General features: G+C 29.3%; 4 protein-coding genes and 1 non-coding gene across 5 annotated transcripts; 4 read left to right on the plus strand and 1 right to left on the minus strand.

Annotated features, from left to right (window-relative positions):
• Positions 1–9,229: 9,229 nt before the first annotated feature.
• On the plus strand, positions 9,230–9,311 carry TRNAS-UGA (transfer RNA serine (anticodon UGA)). The gene has a single exon. It is a non-coding gene; the product is annotated as a tRNA-Ser (tRNA).
• On the plus strand, positions 9,282–11,455 carry LOC111313917 (mediator of RNA polymerase II transcription subunit 30-like). The gene is made up of 3 exons (XM_089766089.1): positions 9,282–9,829; positions 10,102–10,194; positions 10,966–11,455. Exons 1-3 carry the CDS (start codon positions 9,422–9,424, stop codon positions 11,062–11,064), a joined length of 600 nt encoding a protein of 199 aa, XP_089622215.1. The 5' UTR covers positions 9,282–9,421; the 3' UTR covers positions 11,065–11,455.
• Positions 11,456–11,596: 141 nt separating this feature from the next.
• Positions 11,597–14,115, minus strand: LOC111313932 (non-specific phospholipase C6-like). The gene is made up of 3 exons (XM_022914820.2): positions 12,456–14,115; positions 12,180–12,356; positions 11,597–12,031 (listed from the first exon to the last, which is right to left on the minus strand). Exons 1-3 carry the CDS (start codon positions 13,543–13,545, stop codon positions 11,733–11,735), a joined length of 1,566 nt encoding a protein of 521 aa, XP_022770555.2. The 5' UTR covers positions 13,546–14,115; the 3' UTR covers positions 11,597–11,732.
• A 1,594-nt stretch (positions 14,116–15,709) lies between these two features.
• On the plus strand, positions 15,710–16,397 carry LOC111313926 (uncharacterized). The gene has a single exon (XM_022914808.2). It carries the CDS (start codon positions 15,894–15,896, stop codon positions 16,263–16,265), a length of 372 nt encoding a protein of 123 aa, XP_022770543.2. The 5' UTR covers positions 15,710–15,893; the 3' UTR covers positions 16,266–16,397.
• A 6,045-nt stretch (positions 16,398–22,442) lies between these two features.
• LOC111313940 (gamma carbonic anhydrase-like 2, mitochondrial) lies at positions 22,443–25,584 on the plus strand. Its single transcript, XM_022914831.2, has 2 exons — positions 22,443–22,863; positions 25,014–25,584. Exons 1-2 carry the CDS (start codon positions 22,491–22,493, stop codon positions 25,388–25,390), a joined length of 750 nt encoding a protein of 249 aa, XP_022770566.2. The 5' UTR covers positions 22,443–22,490; the 3' UTR covers positions 25,391–25,584.

A 25,584-nucleotide genomic window follows, 5' to 3' on the forward strand; every position in this document is an offset into this window, starting at 1 on the left:
GGAGGACAAAGCTCTTGTAAGGATAGTAGAGATGGCAGACTGATTTAAGAGGTAAAAAATTTGAAATTTGAATCTTTATTGAATTTTTTTGTTTAAAGAATAACGGCCAACTTCATTAATCTAGAATTCATTAAATTCTGATAATACATTCTTAGTAGAATTTGGGAATATATTTTTATTTTTTATTTTTTGCATGAAAGGGAAACAAATAATGTAGCCAGCTAATATTAGGATAATTATGGTTGAATATGTCAATGATAAGGCATATGGTTGTTTTTTTTTTTGGTAAAAAAAATTTGATGATAGATAAATTGTTCAGTTTCTCAAGTCAAGATAAGATGTGTCATTTGAAAATATTTTTTTATTTTTTATTTTTTGCATAAAAAGGAAGTAAATAATGTAGCCAGCTAATATTAGGATAATTATGGTTGACTATGTCAATGATAAGGCATATGGTTGTTTTTTTTTTTTGTAAGAAAAATCTGACGGTAGATAAATTACTCAGTCTCTTAGATCAGGATAAGATATATCATATCTAACAGTTTATTTTTTGGTAAGAAAAATTTGGGGATAGATAGGTTGCTTAGCCTGGGGATAGATAAGTTGCTCAGTCTCTCAGGTCAGGATAAGATGTGTCATACATGACAACTTAAGACAGGTAATTACAAGTCATGCATTTGAGATGATTTCAACAAATGATTACCGGTAAAACTCGAACTTAAAACATCTTCGTCAAAAAAAATTACCTTAATCGATTGAATCAACCATTTATTAGTACATGATTGTTAAATAAACAGATGGGATACAATTCCAAATTGGTTTTGTAATTAGATAAGCATTGAAAAGTAGACAAACAAATTTTGTTGAAATTTATAAAATGAGTGTTGATACAAAAGTATTTTCGATCCTACTTGAACAAATACATTTTTGGGTGGAGTGTCTTAGTCTTCTAGATAAATTTTGTTGAAATTTATAAAACAAGTGTCGATATAAAAGTATTTTTGACCTTACTTGAGCAAATACATTTTGAGATTGAGTATTTTAGATTTTTATATCTGTGCAATATTCGATGATTTAAAATAAGTGATTATAAGTCGTATGTTCGATATAATTTCAATAAACAATCAACAATAAAATTTGAATTTAAAATTTTTTTATCGAGAAAAATAAATTTTAATTAATTAAATCAATTATTTTTTGATAATACCTATTAATATCAACATGTACTCTTTTTATCTCACTTTATTTTTTATTTGATTAATGTTAAATTAAAATTGAAAAAAATTAAAAATTTTGAAACTTAAATATGGAAATTTTCTCTTTAAAAAAATTAATTTTATAATTTATTTAAAATAATAGTATTTATTAAATTAGTTTGGTAAAAAAAAAATCGTTTTGAATATGTAATGAAAGAGACTCACATCACATGTGGTAAAATGATGTCCATCAAAGCAGCGTTCACAAAGTGACAAAGAGGCAAAATGTCAATAAGTAACAATCATTTTAATACAAAAAAAGTATAATAATTGAAAACGTGTGTTATTTCTTTACTTTTTTTTGGTTTTGGTTTAAAATGTCCTTTTCTAACTGTTTATCGTGGAAACATTAATAATTGAAGTCGGCAGTGGCCTTCTAGTTTCAAGGACTGAGTGGCATTTTAAGTTCGTACGTTACCGGTCAACGTAAAAAAAATAATAATAATAATAACAAATCTGAAAATTAATTTAAATTATAATATTCAATTTGATTTGAATTAATTTTTTTTTGTTTTATTTAAATTAAATTCAGATATTAAATATATATTAAATTTTGATCAAATTTTAAATTAAAAAGTAAAAAATCGAAAAAAATTAATTGAAATAAATTATATATTTTTTTAATTTTTACGTACATTAAATTTTTATAAATAAAAATAATAATTTTATATCAAATTTTATTTAAATATATTAAAATAAAATTTAAAAATTTAAAAATTCATAAATCAAATCAAACTAAATCAATAAAATTTAATTCAATATGAATCGGTTTGGTTTTGATCGAATAAAGGTTCGGTTTATATTTAGATTGAATTTTAAATTTTTATAATACTATATAATATTCAAAAAAATTAAATCGAATCTAATTCAAATCGAATTATTATCACCCCTAATTAATATCACTTTTACTTTATCAAAACCTTGTTAAAACATAATATTTAAATTTAAAATTTTAATTTTAATATTTATTCTTTTCATCTCAAATTATTTGAATGATATTGATTTTCACAAAATTTAAATTTTTTTTATTTTAATGTATTTAATATGAAAATTAAAACTTTTTTATAAAATTAAATTTTCATAATTTTTAATATAAAAAAAATTTAGAATAATTTTTAAAAAAATAAAAGAGAAAGAATATAATTTTTTTTTATCGTCACACTACACATAATCTCATGGACGCAATAGAAATTCCATCAACTTTCTTCTTTTTTACTGTTCTGCTCTTCGTTTAATGTATCATTCCTTCCACTATGGTTTTTCTGTTTTGGTATTGACTGTGAAACCCATATGTCAAAGAGGATTCTTGGTAATCTTAAATTATATAAATATATATATATATATAAATATATCATCTTAATGTCTCTGTTTAGGCCAACAACTGAATAAATGTGCAAGTGAAAATTTATAGCTAATTTCCTAACACCAAGTTGGCCAATTCGATAAAAATTTCTTTTCTTCCGATTCCTCATCCGACTGTGTATGTTTAAATTTAGATGTGATAATTTATATATTTGAATTATATAAAATCTTAATAATTTATATATTTATATTATATTTTATATAAAAATTATGTATCATAATTTATATTAATATAAAAATATAAAATATATATTTTAATTTTTTAAAAATTATATATAATTTTTTATATTATTTTTATATCGTATCATTATATTATTATATATTAAATTTTTCCGATCTAACTGCTTAATATAAGAAAATACTAGGGAATTTTCAAACTTGTTACCAATATTCTAATAACCAACTTGATGAATTATTAAAAGGGGAAAAGTATGACTAGATTTTGATTGAAGACTTTGTTTATAAAATCTTGGGGACGATGAAACGTTGTTAACAAGTAATGTACGTGTTTGCAATTTGATAACTTTGCAGTCGATGACTGTTTCGGTTGGAACTTTGAAACATAAGACAATGACTCGGATACCATTCTAATTAGTTTACCAATTATTCAAGAAGTCATGAAAAACACCGAGTGATCAATGAATTTGCAGTTTCACCTTTGTTGAGGTGTTGCTTTGGGTTGATGAGATCAAATTTGCCTTTGGCATGAATGTAGAGTAAGTTACACTGCTCTCATGTGAGGTCGAACTCAGGTTTGTTATGTATTTCTAGTTTTATTTGGTTCTAAGTAGGGATGGCAACGGATCATTATCGGAGTGGATATGACACTTTTCATTTTTGTATCTAATTATGATATTTATATTTATCTTCATATTTGTATCCGTTGGGTAATATTTTTGTATTCCCATAATTTCCAATTGAATTCATGCATGTTGGACATCCATTTCAGTTAAAATGATAATTTGTAACATCATATTTGCATAGTGCATTCATTCAACTGACCAGTTGGGGTATCTTCAACAACCTCAATCTTGTTATTCTTTTGAGTTTTCAGGATTGCTTCTAGCAGTTCCTGCAATGAAGTAAGCTCAAAACAAAGTCAACAGCTCGAAAATTTGCCATTACAAATTATTCAGAAAAAAAAAAAAAGGCCCAAAATCATAAAATTTTCAAAACCTCAACTGCATTCCCTGTAGAATTCTCAAGAAAATCCAGGGGAAAGCAAAAGATAATGATTTTGCATTTGTTGACACACACCCTGGATTTGTGGATGGGCAAGGCATGATTTTCCTGCAAAGAATAAAGCATTCCCATCCAACTTTAGACCTAGCGATTCAAATTTGCAAAAATATTAAAATTTGTATATTTATATTGTATTTTATATAAAAAATTTTTGTTATAATATATATCGATACAAAAATATAAAATATATTTTTTGATTTTGTTAAATTATATATAGTTATTACTAAAATTTTAATCTGTCACTTTCAAATTTTATTTTTGTATTATGATTGTATCATGTCATCCTGTGATATTTTAGATTGTCAAGGTCTTATTATAGCATGTCATCATCAATAAGAAACAACTCAAAACCATATAAACTGGCTTCATTTAAATCTTTAGCCACACCCAAGATAGCTATCTGCCTCTGGTTGTAATTCATGGAACTTTTTATCACAGGTGAAATGCTTCCAAACAAGTAGCCAACCCCAGCACATGACTGAACCCACATTGAACACACAAAAACTAGCCATCTGTTGTTGACAAAAGCCTTGAGTTTTTCAGGTAACTGTTCCATAACCTCTCCCTCTCTGCAGCAAAGCAAAAGGACTTGATATCCAAAGATAGTTTTGACAAGGTGATCAATGATGGAGTCTTTGTTCAGACAAAGCTTGATGTTGAATGGTTTGCCACTTATTTTATCAACAATCTATGGTAGCTATAGAATTACGAAACAGGACAGGATCTGACCAACGGCCTTTATAACTGTACTCTCCCTGTCTTTTGGTATTTTCTCGTTTAGCATATCAGTTTGTTTCACCATTTCTGCCTTCAATTTTTTTTTTCACGTTTTAGAAATTATTTTTTATTTTAGAAATTAAAACCTAAAATCATGATACGGGATTTGGATTTTTCATTGAAAACACTTTAAATTTTCATTAAAATCACTGGTAACAATTAATAAATACTCATAGGTTTCATCGTTAGTATATTAAATTTATGAATTTTTAATACAAAAAAATAGAAACTTAAGAAAGAAAAATAATTAGAAGTATTAAGTTTTTTTTTTTTTTTTTGGATCCAACGGAGGACAAAGCTCTTATAAGGATAGTAGAGATGGCAGACTGATTTAAGAGGTAAAAAATTTGAAATTTGAATCTTTATTGAATTTTTTTTTTTTTTTTTAAGAATAACGGCCAACTTCATTAATCTAGAATTCATTAAATTCTAACAATACATTCTTAGTAGAATTTGGGAATATTTTTTTATTTTTTATTTTTTGCATGAAAGGGAAGCAAATAATGTAGCCAGCTGATATTAGGATAATTATGGTTGAATATGTCAATGATAAGGCATATGATTATTTTTTTTTTTATAAAAAAAATTTGATGATAGATAGATTGCTCAGTCCCTCGAATCAAGATAAGATGTTTCATTTGAAAATATATTTTTATTTTTTATTTTTTGCTTGAAAAAGAAGCAAATAATGTAGCCAGCTAATATTAGGATAATTATGGTTGAATATGTCAATGATAAGGCATATGGTTGTTTTTTTTTTTGGTAAGAAAAATTTGAAGGTAAATAAATTGTTCAGTCTCTCAAATTACGATAAGATGTATCATATCTGACAGTCTATTTTTTTAGTAAAAAAAATCTGAGGATAGATAGGTTGCTTAATCTGGGGATAGATAAGTTGCTCAGTCTCTTAGGTTAGGATAAGATGTGTCATACCTGACAACTTAAGACAAATAAGTATAAGTCGTATATTCGAGATGATTTCAACAAATGATCACCGTTAAAACTTGAACTTAAGACCTCTTCATCAAAGAAAATGACTTTAATCGATTGAACCAACTATTTATTAATATATGATTGTTAAATAAACAGATGGGATACAATTCCAAATTGGTTTTGTAATTAGATAAGCATTGAAAAGTAGACAAACAAATTTTGTTGAAATTTATAAAATGAGTGTTGATACAAAAGTATTTTTGACCCTACTTAAACAAATACATTTTTGGTTGAGTGTCTTAGTCTTCCGGATAAATTTTGTTGAAATTTATAGAATAAGTGTCGATATAAAAGTATTTTTGACCTTACTTGAGCAAATACATTTTGAGATTGAGTATTTTAGATTTTTATATCTGTGCAATATTCGATGATTTAAAATAAGTTATTATAAGTCGTATGTTTGATATAATTCCAATAAACAATCAATAATAAAATTTGAATTTAAAATTTTTTTATCGAGAAAAATAAGTTTTAATTAATTAAATCAATTATTTTTTGATAATACCTATTAATATCAACATGTACTCTTTTTATCTCACTTTATTTTTTATTTGATTAATGTTAAATTAAAATTGAAAAAAATTAAAAATTTTGAAACTTAAATATGGAAATTTTCTCTTTAAAAAAATTAATTTTATAATTTATTTAAAATAATAGTCTTTATTAAATTAGTTTGATAAAAAAAAATCGTTTTGAATATGTAATGAAAGAGACTCACATCACATGTGGTAAAATGATGTCCATCAAAGCAGCGTTCACAAAGTGACAAAGAGGCAAAATGTCATTAAGTAACAATCATTTTAATACAAAAAAAGTATAATAATTGAAAACGTGTGTTATTTCTTTACTTTTTTTTGGTTTTGGTTTAAAATGTCCTTTTCTAACTATTTATCGTGGAAACATTAATAATTGAAGTCGGCAGTGGCCTTCTAGTTTGAAGGACTGAGTGGCATTTTAAGTTCGTACGTTACCAGTCAACGTAAAAAAAATAATAATAATAACAAATCTGAAAATTAATTTAAATTATAATATTCAATTTGATTTGAATTAAATTTTTTTTGTTTTATTTAAATTAAATTCAGATATTAAATATATATTAAATTTTGATCAAATTTTAAATTAAAAAGTAAAAAATCGAAAAAAATTAATTGAAATAAATTATATATTTTTTTAATTTTTACGTACATTAAATTTTTATAAATAAAAATAATAATTTTATATCAAATTTTATTTAAATATATTAAAATAATATTTAAAATTTTAAAAATTCATAAATCAAATCAAACTAAATCAATAAAATTTAATTTAATATGAATCGATTTGATTTTGATCGAATAAAGGTTCGGTTTACATTTGGATTGAATTTTAAATTTTTATAATACTATATAATATTCAAAAAAATTAAATCGAATCTAACTCAAATCGAATTATTATCACCCCTAATTAATAGCATTTTTGCTTTATCAAAACCTTGTTAAAATATAATATTTAAATTTAAAATTTATTCTTTTCATCTCAAATTATTTGAATGATATTGATTTTTACAAAATTAAATTTTTTTTTATTTTAATGTATTTAATATTAAAATTAAAACTTTTTATAAAATTAAATTTTCATAATTTTTAATATAAAAAATTTTAATAATTAAAAAAAAAAGAGAGAAAGAATATAATTTTTTTTTAATCGTCAGACTACACATAATCTCATGGACGCAATAGAAATTTCATCAACTTTCTTCATTTTTACTGTTCTGCTCTTCGTTTAATGTATCATTCCTTCCACTATGGTTTTTCTGTTTTGGTATTGACTGTGAAACCCATATGTCAAAGAGATTCTTGGTAATCTTAAATTATATAAATATATATAAATATATCTATATATATATATATATCATCTTAATGTCTCTGTTTAGGCCAACAACATGAATACATGTGCAAGTGAAAATTTATAGCTAATTTCCTAACACCAAGTTGGCCGATTTGATAAAAATTTCTTTTCTTCCAATTCTTCATCCGACTGTGTATGTTTAAATTTAGATACGATAATTTATATATTTATATAAAAATTACGTATCATAATTTATATTAATATAAAAATATAAAATATATTTTTTATTTTTTAAAAATTATATATAATTTTTTATATTATTTTTATATCGTATCATTATATTATTATATATTAAATTTCCTCGATCTAACTGTTTAATATAAGAAAATACTAGGGAATTTTCAAACTTGTTACCAATATTCTAATAACCAACTCGATGAATTATTAAAAGGGGAAAAGTATGACTAGATTTTGATTGAAGACTTTGTTTATAAAATCTTGGGGACGATGAAGCGTTGTTAACAAGTAATGTACGTGTTTGCAATTTGATAACTTTGCAGTCGATGACTGTTTCGGTTGGAACTTTGAAACATAAGACAATGACTCGGATACCATTCTAATTAGTTTACCAATTATTCAAGAAGTCATGAAAAACACCGAGTCATCAATGAATTTGCAGTTTCACCCTTGTTGAGGTGTTGCTTTGGGTTGATGAGATCAAATTTGCCTTTGGCATGAATGTAGAGTAAGCTACACTGCTCTCTTGTGAGGTCGAACTCAGGTTTGTTATGTACTTCTAGTTTTATTTGGTTCTAAGTAGGGATGGCAACGGATCATTATCGGAGTGGATATGACACTTTTCATTTTTGTATCTAATTATGATATTTATATTTATCTTCATATTTGTATCCGTTGGGTAATATTTTTGTATTCCCATAATTTCCAATTGAATTCATGCATGTTGGACATCCATTTCAGTTAAAATGATCATTTGTAACATCATATTTGCATAGTGCATTCATTCAACTGACCAGTTGGGGTATCTTCAACAACCTCAATCTTGTTATTCTTTTGAGTTTTCAGGATTGCTTCTAGCAGTTCCTGCAATGAAGTAAGCTCAAAACAAAGTCAACAGCTCGAAAATTTGCCATTACAAATTATTCAGAACAAAAAAAAAGGCCCAAAATCATAAAATTTTCAAAACCTCAACTGCATTCCCTGTAGAATTCTCAAGAAAATCCAGGGGAAAGCAAAAGATAATGATTTTGCATTTGTTGACACACACCCTGGATTTGTGGATGGGCAAGGCATGATTTTCCTGCAAAGAATAAAGCATTCCCATCCCAACTTTAGACCTAGCGATTCAAATTTGCAAAAATATTAAAATTTATATATTTATATTGTATTTTATATAAAAATTTTGTATTATAATACTTATCGATATAAAAATATAAAATATATTTTTTGATTTTGTTAAATTATATATAGTTATTACTAAGATTTTAATCTTTGTCACTTTTAAATTTTATTTTTATATTATGATTGTATCATGTCATCTTGTGATATTTTAGATTGCCAAGGTCTTATTATAGCATGTCATCATCAATAAGAAACAACTCAAAACCATATAAATTGGCTTCATTTAAACCAATTAAAGAGATAATCCTTTCTCCTCTGCTCACATCTCCAAGCATCAGTCTCTGGACTCTGCCTGCTTGGCTCCACTCTGATAGAAAGGTTCTAAAATCTTTCAACACACCTAGTAACAAAAAGTCGATATGTCCGAGTGGTTAAGGAGACAGACTTGAAATCTGTTGGGCTTCGCCCGCGCAGGTTCGAACCCTGCTGTCGACGTTTTTGTTCATTTTTGTTCAAATTCAACGTTTGGGAACTTGAAAAATCCTGAAATTTTCTCGGTGAAAATAAAAGTAGAACATGACAAAGCAAAAAGGTTTCCCGAGAAAATGGAAGAAAATCCCATAGTAAACGCGGCAACGACAGCAACAAACAGCAGCAACAAAACGAAGCAGGAGCTAGCAGCAGAAGGCCTAAAACATCTAGAAGAAACCATCGTAGCAGCTTTCCAGATCCTTTCTTCCATGTACGACGAGCTTTGCAACCCTGCCTTGTGGTCCACCACTTCTTCTTCAGCTTCTTATACCGCTAATAACGCTGCATTTAACGGTCCTTCTTCTCTCTCCGACGGCACCGTTTTAAGCAACGGTGATTCGGCATCCGATGGCGGCCATCACTTGGAGATGGGTAGAGTTGGAGGTAGCGGCAATGGTGCTCTCGATGAGACTTGCCGTAGGTATAAAAACTCCGTCGCTTCTCTTCGCGCTGTGTTCGCCGCCATTCCCAATTTCCAAAAGGTATTAAAGAAAAAAGTTAGGGCTTTTACAGCCCAAATTAGGAACTTTTTTCTTTGAAATTGTTAATTAGGAATTATGGGTTTCTTTAATTTTCAAAACTACGGCCAATGATGATTCTTTTTTAGCTTATCATCGACGTCAGAGTTATAAGATAGAAGGCTTAGTTTATTATTGTTGTTTAATATATATTACTCCATTCGAATTTTGAATGTGCTTCTATTAGCTCTAGGAATAAGGATTTGATTCCGCTTTTCTTTTTAATCTTTGAATAGGCACAAGCCTTTGAAACGGGGTCAGCCGTGAGTAGTCCTGCGGATGAAGCTGAGATTGATAAGTTGGAAGACAAAGCCTCGAATCTCAGAAAGGTACAATACATTTTTGTTACTGCAAGATATATTGGCAGCTGCATATCATTTGATTGGAATGAAATTTGGAATGCCAATACTTGACGATATAAATCATTTGAAAAATAAGCATATTCGTACTGTAGCGGATCTCTTACAAGATCAATTTATATTGGCTTTGGTTCATTTAGAAAATGTAGTTAGAAGAAGTATATGCGGCACAATTAAGCATAAATTGATACAGACTCGTTAGGAAACGAATCATTTTTCGGATTACCCCCCTTGTCTCAACTTTTGGATCCAGCAAACCCATTGATACAAATAGTACTTGTCTTTACGTTCTATTCTGTTATAGAACAAAAAATGACAAATTCTTCCATTTTGATTGAACACAGAAAAAAAAGAGCAAATCTAAGTTCTATAAGGTTAAGTAAAAATTTGATTGATTTTGTAGGAAATGTTCATAATTTTATAGTCTTTAGGTTATGCATTTCATATTCCTTTGAACGCTGGTGGTAATACCATCCACTCTTTAAAGGGGCTGGATTTGGGTTGTTCTGGTGTATTTTCCTATGGCTGTTTTCGCTCTTCAAGTAATGCTGTTAGTGTGATTTTATCCGGTTCAAAAGTCATAGAAATTATCGTTTCATGCTTTCTTGGAAGTGTTAACAATGAGGAGTCCATAGCTGATTGTTTTTCTTTCTGATGCTGTTTGGTTTTGAATCCTAATCCATGAAGAAATGCTGTTTAATGTCTGGAAAATGCGACTAACCTGTTGGTTTTTGTTTGTAGGAGCTTGCAAACAAGAATGAATATCTCAAACTTGTAATACATCAACTACGGGGGCTTATTACAGACATATCTTCTTGGCAAAGTCCTTGTTCTATCTAAAGTTTGGATAAGTATTGTATCTTGGTTGCTGAAAAGGGTGCCCTAGGAGAGGAACATGAACCCAGATGTCTGCATTGAATGATGATGCTGCTAGTTTCATATCTCTCATTCTATCGAATGTCGGATTGTAGAAAAATGGCGTCGCCCTCGACCAAAGAAAAAGAAAAAGAAAGACGGTACTTTATTGTATGTATCACAGTCAAGTCTAGTTGAAGCAAACATCAAGTACAAAGTAGCTTGATTCATTGTAGTGATCACTTGATTCAAATTTTTATTTGCATTAGGACTTTGAACTCACTGTGGCTGTAATAACCATGTGGTGTAAAAATTTGCAGCACTAACATGACACGCAACTCACAAGTTTTGCCCCTAAATGGTTTTGCTTTATGAATGGAGTGCTTGATGAAAGATTTATACAATCATGGTTAATTTATATATTTCAGGGTATTTATACCTATAGTGCTATAAATCTTAAACCCTTTCACTTGTAAGAATTTAAGTAGCCCTGAAGCTGGTATTTAAAGAAGGGATTTTGAGACGGTTCTTTGCAAAAAAATACTTGTTTTATTGCATATTACTTTGACAAATTTAATGAGAAAATACATTCGAAAAACCTTTCAGAGATGTAGAGGTTGATGGATAAAAATATGGAGGAAAAGAAGGTTCAACTAGTTGTGGATTGAAGATCTAGTTGTAAGCGATGATCTCATATCTACAATGGCAGATTCATCTGCTCCCAACTTTATGGCCTCTTTGCTTGCTCTTAGAAACCGTGACACTGATCCTGTCACATACTCATGAGCTTCTTTCACACTCATCTTCTTGCCCATCTCATCAGGGAAGCTGCTCAAGAAGTGGTCACCATTGAGAACAGCTGCCACTTGAACTAATTCACTCTGAAATTCTGAGAGACCAGCTTCTTCTTTCGCTTCTGCTGTCCTCAAAGGTGCTACATCTGGCAATGTCTCTGCAATAAATCCAAAGAAACAAATTCATCTTTCCATTTAGTTTTTCCCTTTTTCTTTTCACTCAGTATGCACTGCCTTTTCTCCATTTAGGGCAAGCTAGAAGGTCCTAAATTTGCCAAATACCAACAGTGTTGAATGGGAAAATACCTGGGCAATCAGTTCTGGGAGATGTCAACAACCCGACAACCTCTTCGAAAGTGCCAGCCCAAGCATCTCTGTGAGTCAAGAAGTTGGAGGACAGATTGAACATTTTCTTTATTGTTGCAGGGATGGATGAGTGCTCAAATTCAGAGTTTGGAGTAGGTCCCTTTGGACCACTTATCACTACAAGAAACAGCAGAAATTCAGGCGTAGAAGTGGCATGAGGGTATTGATATACATAGAAGAGGGGAGCTGAAGATTACTGATGAAAATTCGAGTTACCAGTGCTTTCCTTGATCCAAGGTGAGACCATGATTGTTGGCACACGGACACCAAGCCTGTCAAACTTGAAGAAAGAAGGAGCAGGGCCAGTATTTCCATCTGGGTTTGGGACATTGACATAAGGAGTCTTGACATGATCATAGAAACCACCATGTTCATCATAAGTAATTACCAAAAGGGTCTCATTCCATTGAGGACTTGCTCTCAATGTCTCATACACCTCCTTGACAAGCTTTTGCCCGTTAGCAACATCATGAGATGGATGGTCATCATTTGCAGGCAATCCCTTAAGATCAAAATATCTTGGCTCGATAACAGTTAAGCTGGGAAGTTTACCATTCTTAGCATCTTTCTTAAACTTTAAATCAAACTGATGAAACTTGAATGCATACTTCAATTTCCTCAGGTTTCTATAGAACAAAGTTGTGGGTATGTTTTGGAAATAAATGCCAAAGTCTATACCATTTTCATGAAGTGATTCAAAGATTGTTTTTTGTGGGTAGCCTTGAGCTAATTGTTTCTTAACATGACTTGTTGAGCCATGAGAAGTAGCAGAATATACAAACAATCTATTGGGTTGTGTTGGGCCAGGAATAGAAGAGAACCACCTATCAAAGACTGCAAATTCCTTTACAAGAGCAGCATAAACTGGCACAGCCTCAGGCCTAAAACCTTTCATGACGGTCTCAGAGAGGTTCTGAGACATTGACAATGCTTGTTCCACAAAGCCAGACATGGAAGGAAAGGAGGCCGAGCCAAATACCTGTTGCTCCACGGCTTCAAAAGAGTGACCTGGATCCGGATCCACAAACTCAGCATCATCAGTGAAGCAAATGGATTGTGGGTTTGGATTTTTTGTTGAAACGGGATTGCATTCATCCCCAGTTACCCCATTGATTGCAGGGTTAATGGATTTCTTCATCCACCCAATCATGTGATCAAAGGATCTATTTTCCATCACCAACACCACTATAGTCTTAATGGGTGACTGATGCTGGGCTCCCAATGGTGTGAAGAGACATGACACAGTGAGAAACAGCAAGAAAATGAAGGAAAATGAGGTTGGTGGCTTCGTTTTGGATCCTCCCATTTGAGCCTGCAGAAAAGATTGGCCTTTCACTTATCTTGATAACTCCAGGAATCCAAAAACCTCTGAACTTACCCTATAATGAAACAAATGGATGATAAAAACTGAACACTTGATTGGGGATTCAATACATTATTACATAAAATCAGTATCTTTGCCTAGATATTTTCAGTGTAGATACAGAACACAGAAGGAAAGAGATGGCTCTGGACCCCTGGTTTTGTGTTGTTGATAGTGTGAAATGCTATTAAGGGAAAAGCAATAAAGAGGCAGAGAAAATGACATCTGGAATGTGGAATCTGTTTTTCATGTCCATTTATCAAGGATTAAATTTGTGGGTAAGTGTTGGATTAAGCAATGGTCAAATAGTCCCATGATTTTCGAAGGATTTCAGTTACTGTTATGACAAAGATTCTCCATGTTTTTTTTCAACGAGAAATTCACGGGTAGCGGATAATGTTGCTCAGCCTCAGGTCGTGATAAAATGAACTATATTCAAAAGTCTAAAGTTAATGATAAAAAATTATGTATTTAAGATAATTTTGATAAATTATCGATTAATTCAAACTTAAAATGTATCATTAGTCAAACCTTTAATTTGAATATTAAATATGTAAAATATTGTTGTTGTCTCCTATTCAAATTAAGTATTTAACGATAAATTTGATAATTTATTTATTTGTATTATATTTATTTTATATTAAATATATATAAAATATAAAAATTATAATATTAAATTTATATTAATATATCAAATATAAAAATATTTTATAAATTTTATTAAATTTATATTTTTTTATTAAAATTTTAAAATCTATTTTTTTATTTCTTTATATCATGTCTCTCTTTTTATAAATTAAATTAAAAGAACTTTAAAAAATTAAAAAAAAAAATTTGTAACCCAAGACGCAAAATCAGGCTTTGAAGGGAGACAGAACTAGACCAAACACGGCTAGGCTCCGACTGGACAGACAAACTGACAGTTGAAACTTTGAGGCTTTTGAAGCCTGAGGGATTCCAAGTTTCAACCATTTTAACCGTTCATTAAACCCAGAAAAGGAAATCTTCTGGTCCATGTTCAATTCTTCTTAGGAGATTCTTCATTTTTACAATTTGGTTCATACTACATTCGTGTTGGATATTCTTCAGATACCCATTATGGCTACGGCGATGGCGATCTGTCAAGGGCTCCCTTGGCACATGATACAATTAGGGACTGACATTTCGAAAAACCCTTTGCACCACACAAATGGTGTCTTGGGCTTCTGGCAGTGAGCCCTTTTCTTGTGCTTGTTGTTGGTATTTAGACCCGGTCAAGATTGAGTTACCCGTTCAAATTCCATGATTCATTTAAATTTTAAAAAAATTAAAATAACAAATTAAAATTTATTAAATGAATTTAAACATAATTTTTAAATTTATTTAAATTTTAAATCGAATCTTAAACAAAAAATATAAAATTTGAATTTGACTCGATTCGAATTCATATATATATTATTTATAAATTAATTCATATATATATAAATTAAAAATAAAAATTATATATTTTATTAAACTTAATTTTTATTTTTATATAATTTTTATTTTTAATTTTTATGTAGGTAAGTGAAATATAATTTTATTAAACTTAATTTAATCATATTTTTTTATTATTTATTATATAAATTAAGTTTAATAATTGAATTTATGATTTTTTTTAATTTAAGTTGAATTTTAAAAATTTTAAAAATTCAAAATTTTAAATTTAAAGAAATTTAAATAAATATATAAACTATTAATATCAAATATGAATCTAATTAGAATATAATTTTGCCTGATTCATAAACACATCTTTTTGTATTTCATGATCTTTTATACGCTTTAAATTTGTGTTATAATAAGACAGAATAATTTTAAAATCTCAAGTTTTAGTTTGTTTTACATCATCCAGTAAACATTAATTTTCCTTCAATCCATAGTCACCCAACATCGATAAGAATCACATCAACTGCAAACTACTTTTACTACAAACGCTCTCAACCTTATCTCGTGAGAGATTTTAATTATTAATTTAATTGATTTATATAATTATTTTTAAAAATAATATTAAAAAATTTTAAAATTTTTTTAATATTTTAAAATTTACTAATACATAAATTAAACGATAATATTATTAATGGGAATTTCAATTACTATTTGTCGTATACCATGAGGACAATTTCAACCGATTTGTAACTTAATTAAACAAAAAAAATATAAAAAAAATTGAATCGCACGAGGAATCTTAATTCACCATATCGCAGCCGTTGGAAATCAGAAAGCAAACGGCGGAGAGTGCTCACACGTTTGCTCGCTCGTCACGACACCCGACAATGATCCAACATGGATGCAAACTGTCTCACGTTGTCTTCTTCTTTCTCTGCCCCGATCCCCTTAACTCGCTCATCGCACCTTTTTTTCCTTCTCTTTTCCCTCTTCTTCACTTTCTTTTCTTTCTGGCAAGAAACAGAAACAAAGGAGGGGGGGGCGAAATGGCAGATTGGGGTCCTGTCTTAGTAGCAACAGTGCTGTTCGTTTTGCTGTGTCCTGGACTGTTGTTTCAGATCCCTGGTAAGAACAAGGTTGTCGAGTTTGGGAACATGCATACCAGTGGAGCTTCCATTGTTGTCCACACTGCTATCTACTTTGGTCTCATTACCATCTTTTGTATTGCCATTGGAGTTCACATCTACGCTTCCCAATGATCTTAGATTTTGTACCCTTTTTGTTTCTCATTTCAGTGTTTCTTTCTTCTGTTCTTGTCGTTGGTTTTGCTTCATCTGTATGAAATAGTTTTGGGTTGTAATTGGATGGATGAAAAAGAACCATTTTGCTAAGTTCCGTGTGCTTATCTTTATTGCCTGTCTGGAAAACGTGGGATTTGATCCTACAACTACTACTGAATGATAAAGGTGTGGATCCAATTGAAGTACATTTTCCTTGATTTGCTGTCTTTTTCAAGGCAATGTGATATGCTTCCAAATTATAGAAAGATATTGATTGTGCCAAGCTGTCAGCTGTCTACAAAATTATGAAATCACCCATATAGTTCAATGTCAGAATATGACATTAGAGCTGATCTCGTACATTGAAATTCATTTAAAATATAATAAATCAACACCGTGAGACATTAATTGACAAGTTGTTGAGACGATTGAGCTCACATAAATTCTAAAATTTTAAACTTTTCTGACCCATCAACTTGATCAAAATTATCATAATATTCTCATTTGTCATAAGTTATATTCTAAAAAAATAACTATTTCAGCCTGACACACTAAAAATGATTTTAATAGGCGTTTAGTTTGGAGAAATTTACATATTTTTTTAAAATTTTATTGTTAGATATTTAATTTTAATATTTAGTTTAAGATAATTTGATTTTTTAAAAAAATTGATATATTATTAATAGTATTCAAAGTCTTAAAATTAAAAATTTATCTTTTTTTGTGGTATTATAAGATTTCAAAAAAAAAAAAAAAAAGTATTTGACTATAAAATTATGAAATAATCGTTACCATTTTGAAAAATATGTCTAAAAATGAATGCAAGTAGTTGTAGGTTTATACTTGTAAAAAATTTATTTTATATACGGGATTTGACATAAAAAATACTTTCAATAAATTTTTACAAAAAATTGAATGAAGTTATTGAATACGTTTTTAGCCAAAAATGTCTTAAATAATCTTAAAAAAATTTTATAAGGAGATTATTGAAGGTATAACAACCTTTATTAAATTTTTTGTAAGGGATTATTTAAGTCATTTTTTATCATAAACGACTTCAATAATCTTCTGTCATTTTTTTGGATTATTCAAGTCATTTTTGCCTAGAAACACCTTAAATAATCCCTACAAAAAATTTAATATAGGTTATTTAAAGCATTTCTAATAAAAAATGCATTCAATAATTCATTTCAAAATTTATGAAGTGATTATTCAAAGGTGTTTTTGGTAAAAAAATACCTTAAATAATCTAAAAAAAATTTTATTGGGGATTGTTCAAGGTATTTTTGTCTATAAAACGCATTGAATAATCCTTTATAAAAATTGAATGGAGTTATTGAATGTATTTTTTGCTAAATATATATTCAATAATCCCTTTCAATTTTTATGAAGTGATTATTCAAAGTATATTTTACCAAAAACGCCTTGAATAATCCCTTTCAATTTTGTATTAGAGACCTAAAAAACGCCTTAAATAATTTCATTCAATTTTTTGTAATGGATTATTTGAAGTATTTTCTGATCAAAAATATCTTCAATAATTCAAAAAAAAATATGATATGGGATTATTGAATGCGTTATTGGCATAAAACCCATTGAATAATCTTTTTTAAAAAATTGAAGAGGATTATTCAATGCGTTTTTTAATAAAAATATTTTGATTAATTGAATGAGATTATTTAAGGCGTTTGTGACAAAAAAATGAATATTTCAAATTGGATTATTCAAGGCATTTTATGACAAAAAAACACCTTGAATAATTTCTTTCAATTAAAAATTAGATTATTTAAGTTATTATCATATATAGTAAGAGAATTATAGTAATTATTCAATATTTAATACATGTGAAGTCTTTCTAACTAAATGAATTAATCTGAATATGAAATGTCCTAAAAATGAAAAAAAAAAAACTTCAAATATCGTATTTTATTGAGAATCACAATTTTTGTCAAAATTTATGATTTCGTAAACCAATCGCCCTTTAATATTCCAAAATTATCAACTCCATTGGACTTAGCAAAGTTAAAAGTTGACTGATCAAATCAATTTATCATAAAATCAAGATCGAGATGATAGTTTTAAACTTCTGGTTGAGCCAGTCTAAAATGATTGGGGCTTAACTGCTTAGGCCTAAAAATATACATTTCAAAAGCATGTGATCTTCTCAATAATGGGTTGCCACATTATACACAGGGATGTAATTGAGTCGAATCGAGCCGATATAGTGAAAAGCTCTAGTTCGAGCTCGACTCTCAACTTGTAACTCGATACTCGGCTAGAACTCAATCAAGTTTCATTTTTCTAGCTTGAGTTCAATTCATGATCAAAATCCAGCTACTTGACCTTGCTTGATTAAACTTGATTAATATATAAAAATAAGCTCGATTTTTTATACTCGACAAGAGCTCGATCGAGCTCAAGCTCGAGTTCGAGATCTTTTACAACTATTTTTATCAAACCTAATAAATATTATATTTTCAAGATAATAACAATAATAATAGCAACAACAGCAATAACAATAACAATAAAAAAAAAAAACTTACACAACAACTAAATCTAAGCAAATAAAAGTCTCATCAAATGATTTAAATACAACACACAAATTTGTTCAGTCCCATTTAACTTTTTTACTTTTTTTTTCAAAGAAATATGTATAATTCTTCATCATATTTGTTCATTGTAACTTTGTGTCTACATTTACACATATTTCTCTATTTTTGCTTTTCATAGCAAAACCAAGTACGTACAAAACAAACTAACTTAATAATTTTAAGATTTCATCTTAATCTAAAGTTTAAGATTTCATCTTGAAAGTCTGGAGATCAAGTTTTGAAATAAACAAAAGGAATTTGTTCTCTCCTTAAATTAATTCATTGTTATGCTTTTATGCAAAAGCCACTGGTATTTAATTATAATCTAAAATTAAATAACTAAAAGGAAACAAAAAAAAGTAAAAGCTTATGAATTTGTTTCATATAGGTTTCCCTACTAGGAATCTGCTATAGAAATCTAATGCCTTTTGAGGTTTATATTATGGGATAGTATGCCTAGCTCCCTGAACCACACCAACAAAAAATGTTGAATCATAAAATAGATAGATCAAAATTGAAATTTTGGAAATTTATAATTTGACAATATTTCTCTATTAATGCATCATAGTTATTATCTTGCTAAATTCATAATATTAGCAAAAAAAATGTCCACAATGTCATACCTTTATGGTTAAAAAGGTCAAGTTGTTGTCATAACTTTGAAAATACCTGCAAATTCATTAAAAAAATACTAATTCAATTCTGAAGTGAAAATTGAAATGATTTCAAGTTTATAGAACCCAACATAGAAGGCATTGGTTTGGAAAGAAAATAAATCTAATTTATTTAAAAATCTACTAGTAACAGATTCAGGATAAGATAAAATTTCCATTATCGGAATAATAATTTTACATATATTAAGGGAATAAAGGGATAGAAAGTACCAAGCAATTTGTCCATTGGAAGTCCATGACCTCCATTCATCCACTATCTTATATCTAACTGATCTTGTCCAAGCTTCACTCTCGGTGAATGGAACACATGTTGTGATCCCCATTGACAAAAAAGTTAAGTACATAACACTTATTCGAAAACATAAACCTAGTGGACATTTGTGAATATAATGTAGAGCACTCATTTGTCATCGCACTAAAAATTGAACTTCATTTCCTTTAATTTCAAGTAAGTAGCTGAAATGAGAGTTTGCACATCATGAAATTCAATCAATCAATGCAACTTCAAATAAAAACAATGCTTAGGGATTTGGTCAAAGAAAAAAAAATTATAAACACCTAGGGAATACAAAGAAACAAAACAATTTAGGACAACAACCTGACCTTATAGAAACAATATATATTTGTTTTCAAAATTTTAAATTTTAATTTAATTGATTATATAATTATTTTTAAAATATAAAATTTAACATGTTTAGATTTAAATTTTCACGCATATAATTATTTTTCAAATGATATAATATGTAGTCTTAATTTTCCATTTTTTTCTCTACAGATTACTCATATAAAAAATTTACATTAAACTTCGTCTCATTTTGGCAAAGAAGTTTTTAACAGAAGGTATAGTTATTGAAGAAATCTGCTCAAGCTAAAACTAAATCTTATCCCAAATCACCCAAAATAGAAGTTTGAAAAGAATAAACAAAATCGAAAAGCAAGTTTGCTTAAGCCGATAATATAAATAGCTATTGTCCTGACAGTATTCTAAATGGATAGGAGAATAATAACAATAAAATCTTTCAAAAAAAAACAAATGAATAAATAAATTTAAGATTTTTGGAAAATATCAAATAATAATAATAATAATAATAATGATAATAATAAGGTAGAATGAAATAAGCACGAATGATTTAAGGCAATGATAAGAATCTTACTGGATGGAGAAAGCAAAGCAGCAGAGAAAGCATGGGAGAGATGAACAAAGAAAGTAAAATGGAAAGACTAATAAGATTGAAAGGATTGGAAGAAAGTGTAGCAGAAGGAAAGGGTGCCGCAGCTGGTGACTAGTGAGATGAGAGAGATGGGGAGAAAGAGGGAAAGAAAAAAAGGAAAGAAGAAAATAAAAGTTTAGGGATTTTTAGGTTAAAGGTGAAATGGTGATTTTATAAATAAAATAATAAAAATATATATAATAAAAAAGCTCGATTAGGCTCGCGAGCTATTTGAGTCAAATACTAATATGCTAAAACTCAGCTTATTCGATAAGTTGAGTTGCTCGAACTTGAACTCGGCTTGATAATTATTGAATTGAATTCAAATTTTAATCAAATCAAATATGAGTAGCTTGCGAATACTAATGTATCATTTATACCCTTAATTATATATGTTTAAACATGCTGCACCCTAATGATGCGACATAGTTATGGTCATTTTTTGTCCTAACCATACCATGTATCCATTTGACACGAAAATTTAAAATATGATACGATAATATAATATAAATATAATATAAAAATAAAATATAAAATTAATATGATTTAAAATTATTATAATATTTATATATGAGTTTAATAAAATAAAAAATTATATTTTATATTTTTATATCGACACAAATTATAAAACGTAATTTTTATATAAAACATAATATAAATATAAAAATTTTAATATTTTATACGATATAAATACTTGATTGTCAAGTCTAATTTTAATTATAATACAATCTCTTTTACTTACTGAAGAGAAAAAGTAAATGAAAAAATAAAATAAAAATTTTTTTTTATATTTTTTATAAAATTTTTTTATTAAGTACAAATAAAATTATTTTAAATTACCATATCAGTTATACTAACGTGACATTTTTTTTTATCTCACATTAATAATTTATATGCGCAAAAAAAGTACATCCATAATTTAATGGTTGAAAGTTAACTCTTTTAGAATTTGGATTGAGATTTTAAATCTAAAAAAATAAGATGACTTGATTTGTTTAAATTATTTTATAAGGATTAAATCTCGATTTTAATTAAAAGTACATAAATTAATTTTTAGGAGTTAGAAAAAAATTAAAAAAATTAAAAAATAATTTAAAATTATATTATTCTATTCAGGTCAATTTTTTTTTATTCAGTTTGAATTAAGTTTGGATATTAATTTTATATATTAAGTAAGAATTGAATTTCTGATCAATAAGTAAAAAACAAAAAAAAATTGAATTATATATTTGTATTAGTTTTTATATATTTTTTAATTTTATAAAATAAAAATAATTATTTTATATTTAAATTTATTTAAATATATTAAAATAATATATAAAAAAATTTAAAATTTAAAAACTGATTAACCTAATTAAACTAATAAAATTCAATTCAAATTGGATCATATGTAGATTCGAATTCGAATTTAGATTAGATTCTATAATGTCATAATTTGGTGCATTATAAAAAAGAAAAAATCAAATTCAATTCAAACCGATATCATCTTTACTAATTTCATAATTTGATTTAGAGAATAAAGAATTTGTAAATTACTTTTGTTTTCCTTTGGGCTTGTTTATCGCCAGTTTCTGGGCTTACCTGTAAACCCACAGAAATAATCTGATTTGGGTTTGGGCTTTCTCCTTCGGCCTTTCTCGTTTCAATTCTCCTTTTTAACTCGTGTTGACGCTCTAAAGCCCTTTAAACTCTCTCCACTCACTCACTCTCTCCCCGTTACCACCAGAAATGGCGGCGTCAATTGCAGCTCGCATCTCCAGAAAGGCCGCGGCCTCGGCGTTCTCCTCTAACCGCCACGTAATCTCTTCCCGTGGTTTCGCCACGGAGGCGGCCAAAACGATCTCGCCGTCGTCGGATCGAGTGAAGTGGGACTACAGGGGCCAAAGAAAGATAATCCCTCTCGGGCAGTGGGTCCCGAAAGTAGCTGTCGACGCTTACGTGGCACCTAACGTTGTCTTGGCCGGTCAAGTAACCGTCATCGATCGAGCCTCGGTTTGGAACGGCTCCGTCCTACGTGGCGATCTCAACAAGATCGCCGTTGGATTCTTATCTAATGTCCAGGAACGCTGCGTCATTCACGCCGCTTGGTCCTCACCTACCGGTAATCATTTCAATTTTACTTCCTTGGTGCTATTTATACTTTTTAAAAGAAAATTTAGGGTTTTGGAGTTTTGGGGGGCTTGTTTATAATCTAAATTTAGCTTGAAATTCGATTTTTTTTTATGTTAATTTAAATTTAGGGTTTTGGAGTTGTTGGGGCTTGTTTATAATCAAAATTTAGTTTGAAATTAGATTTTTTTGTGTTAATTTACTGTGGAATGATCAAATTAGTTAAAGCTTTCACTGATTGAAACATGTACGTTATGTTTTAATATGTTCAATGCAGCTGAAAAATGAGTAAAAAAACAAATTTTTAGGCAGAATTTAAGCGTTGCAACTTCTGGGATTTAGGAGCCAGGTTCTTAGGAGATCTTGGTGTTCGTATAATGTGAATTAAGCTAATTTACTCGATGAAAGACAAAGGTTTTGTAGTTTATTTACGAGGCTTAATTTCAAATAGATTCAGAACAATTTGTATTAGGTTTCATTTTGAGCTTTACAGCCATCACTTGCATCATTTTTCTTGTAACATTCATCACATGAAATCTACATGTTGATCGATTGCGTGACAACTTGAAGGATCTATTAACTTGGCATTCAATGCTTTGCATTGTAAAATACCTGTAACTGAAGGTCCAAGTATAATATGAAAAAGGGAAAAAAATGTTGGTCTGTAATGCAGCTTTGATAGTTGCTAAGAAAGTAAATGCATAAGTGTATTTTATTCTAGACAGACAAGGCAAGTGAATCGCAATAATCACTCTAAGCTTTGCACATGGTCCTTTTCCATGTGTGCAGAGGGAGGCTTACATGTTGTAGCTGTGGGATACTCAAAAGATGGTGTGATAAGTACAAAAAGAAAAAAGAAACATTAGAGCTGTGAGCTCAGTTGTTTAGTAGCTTACCACCACCTGAGGTTAATCCTGTTTCAACAAAAGGAAGGGCATGCTTCACTTTTTAGATTCAATCTGTGGGATCCCTATAAGCCGAAGGGGAGTTTTTTAATGAGCAATTGCAAATCTGTCCAAAAAAAAAGTTACATACAGCACAACACTGGTTTCTAGCTGTTTGTGAAGTAACAATGACAGCTTATATTAACATTGGCCCTACATTTGAGATTATTTTTGGAACTTTTTTATTATTAGTGAAATAAATGTCCTTCTGGAATTGCTGCCTTGAACAGCAGAAATGCTGCAGGTATACAACAATGGTCTAATGGCTTTCAATGAAGTACGGAAACTCACATTTAGAGGGACATTGTTCGTTCTTTTGAGTTATATTTCGATAGATGTTTTTGATTGTTGTATGGTTTGCTTAGATGCATTAGTTGATGGTAGGGCATAGGTGCAAAAACATGTAAAATTATGTTAAAGAACTAGAGAAATGTTTGTGAGCCCATTTCCTAACCCATCAACAATTCATTTGAGAGTGTTTTGCATTTTCATTGCCTCTTCTGGTGGATAAATAGAGGCCTAGGAGCTATCATATAGTCTTTTATTCATAATCTGTCTCCAAGTATGGTATCTATAGCTGCCATTGAATTCTAATTGACCAGTATAGGAAGTGAAGACATAGTGCTTTTTCACTTTGATAATAGCTTTAGTGAGATTAGCCGCCCATATTGTCATTAGAAGGGTGGGTTTAAAATAATGAAGGTTATTAACTGATGAAAAAAAAGTCTGTTTATCCCATCAAAGATTTTTTTTTTTTTGTTACATGTCTTGTTACTAATATTTTCAGGGACCTGATATTTGCAACTTGCTCCTTGCTATTGCTGTTTCATGTCTCTCAGAAAATGTCCCCTTTTGTTTTCAAAACAATGAGTTGACTGTGAAGAACTGATTCATTCTTGAATCTTGTTCATTGGTTGCTCCTCTTTTGCTACCTTTATTTACTAATCTGGCTTTTGGAACCTGCAAGCCCATGCTTCAATGCGAGTCAGCCTCATTCATATAACTAGAGATTTCTTCAATCGTTTATGCTTGTGCAGTAAATACAAATCATATAAGCCAATGTTTTATGTAGAACTTTATTTTGTCCATGTGTCGCATAGGGATCAAGTCAGTTTCTGTACCTCATTGGCATCACTATGAGCCAACTATTTTTGATTTCTGACTATATTTAATTTGAAACATTTTTTTTATATTACAGGACTTCCGGCTGAGACATCAATTGATAGGTATGTGACAATTGGTGCATACTGTCTCTTGAGATCATGCACAATTGAACCAGAGTGCATTATCGGACAGCATTCTATTCTTATGGAAGGTTCCTTGGTGGAGACTCACTCTATCCTTGAAGCCGGCTCTGTAGTTCCTCCAGGTAGGATAATCCCAACTGGTGAGCTTTGGGGAGGAAATCCAGCTAGGTTCATCCGGGCTGTGACCCATGAAGAAACCTTAGAAATCCCTAAACTAGCCGTAGCAATTAATGATCTGAGCGTAGAACATTCCTCAGAGTTCCTTCCGTACTCAACAGTATATTTGGAAGTTGAAAAGTTCAAGAAGTCCCTGGGAATTACTATCTGATTGCCTTTTGTTTTCATTTTTCCGACTATCAGTTTACGGGAGTTTTCCTTGCAAGGAAATAAGCAGCCGAAGAACACATAGAAGAAGCCTTTCCGTTTTTTATCCTTGTATTTGATCATGTTGGCTGTTGATAAAAAACCAAACTTATTGTAAGTTCCAATGAAATGGAATATAGTTTGCTGGTTTCAACTGAA

This window comes from Durio zibethinus, chromosome 9 (genome assembly GCF_047325235.1).
Source record: "Durio zibethinus cultivar Kanyao isolate XHJ-2024 chromosome 9, ASM4732523v1, whole genome shotgun sequence".
In the NCBI taxonomy this organism is placed as follows: domain Eukaryota; kingdom Viridiplantae; phylum Streptophyta; class Magnoliopsida; order Malvales; family Malvaceae; genus Durio; species Durio zibethinus.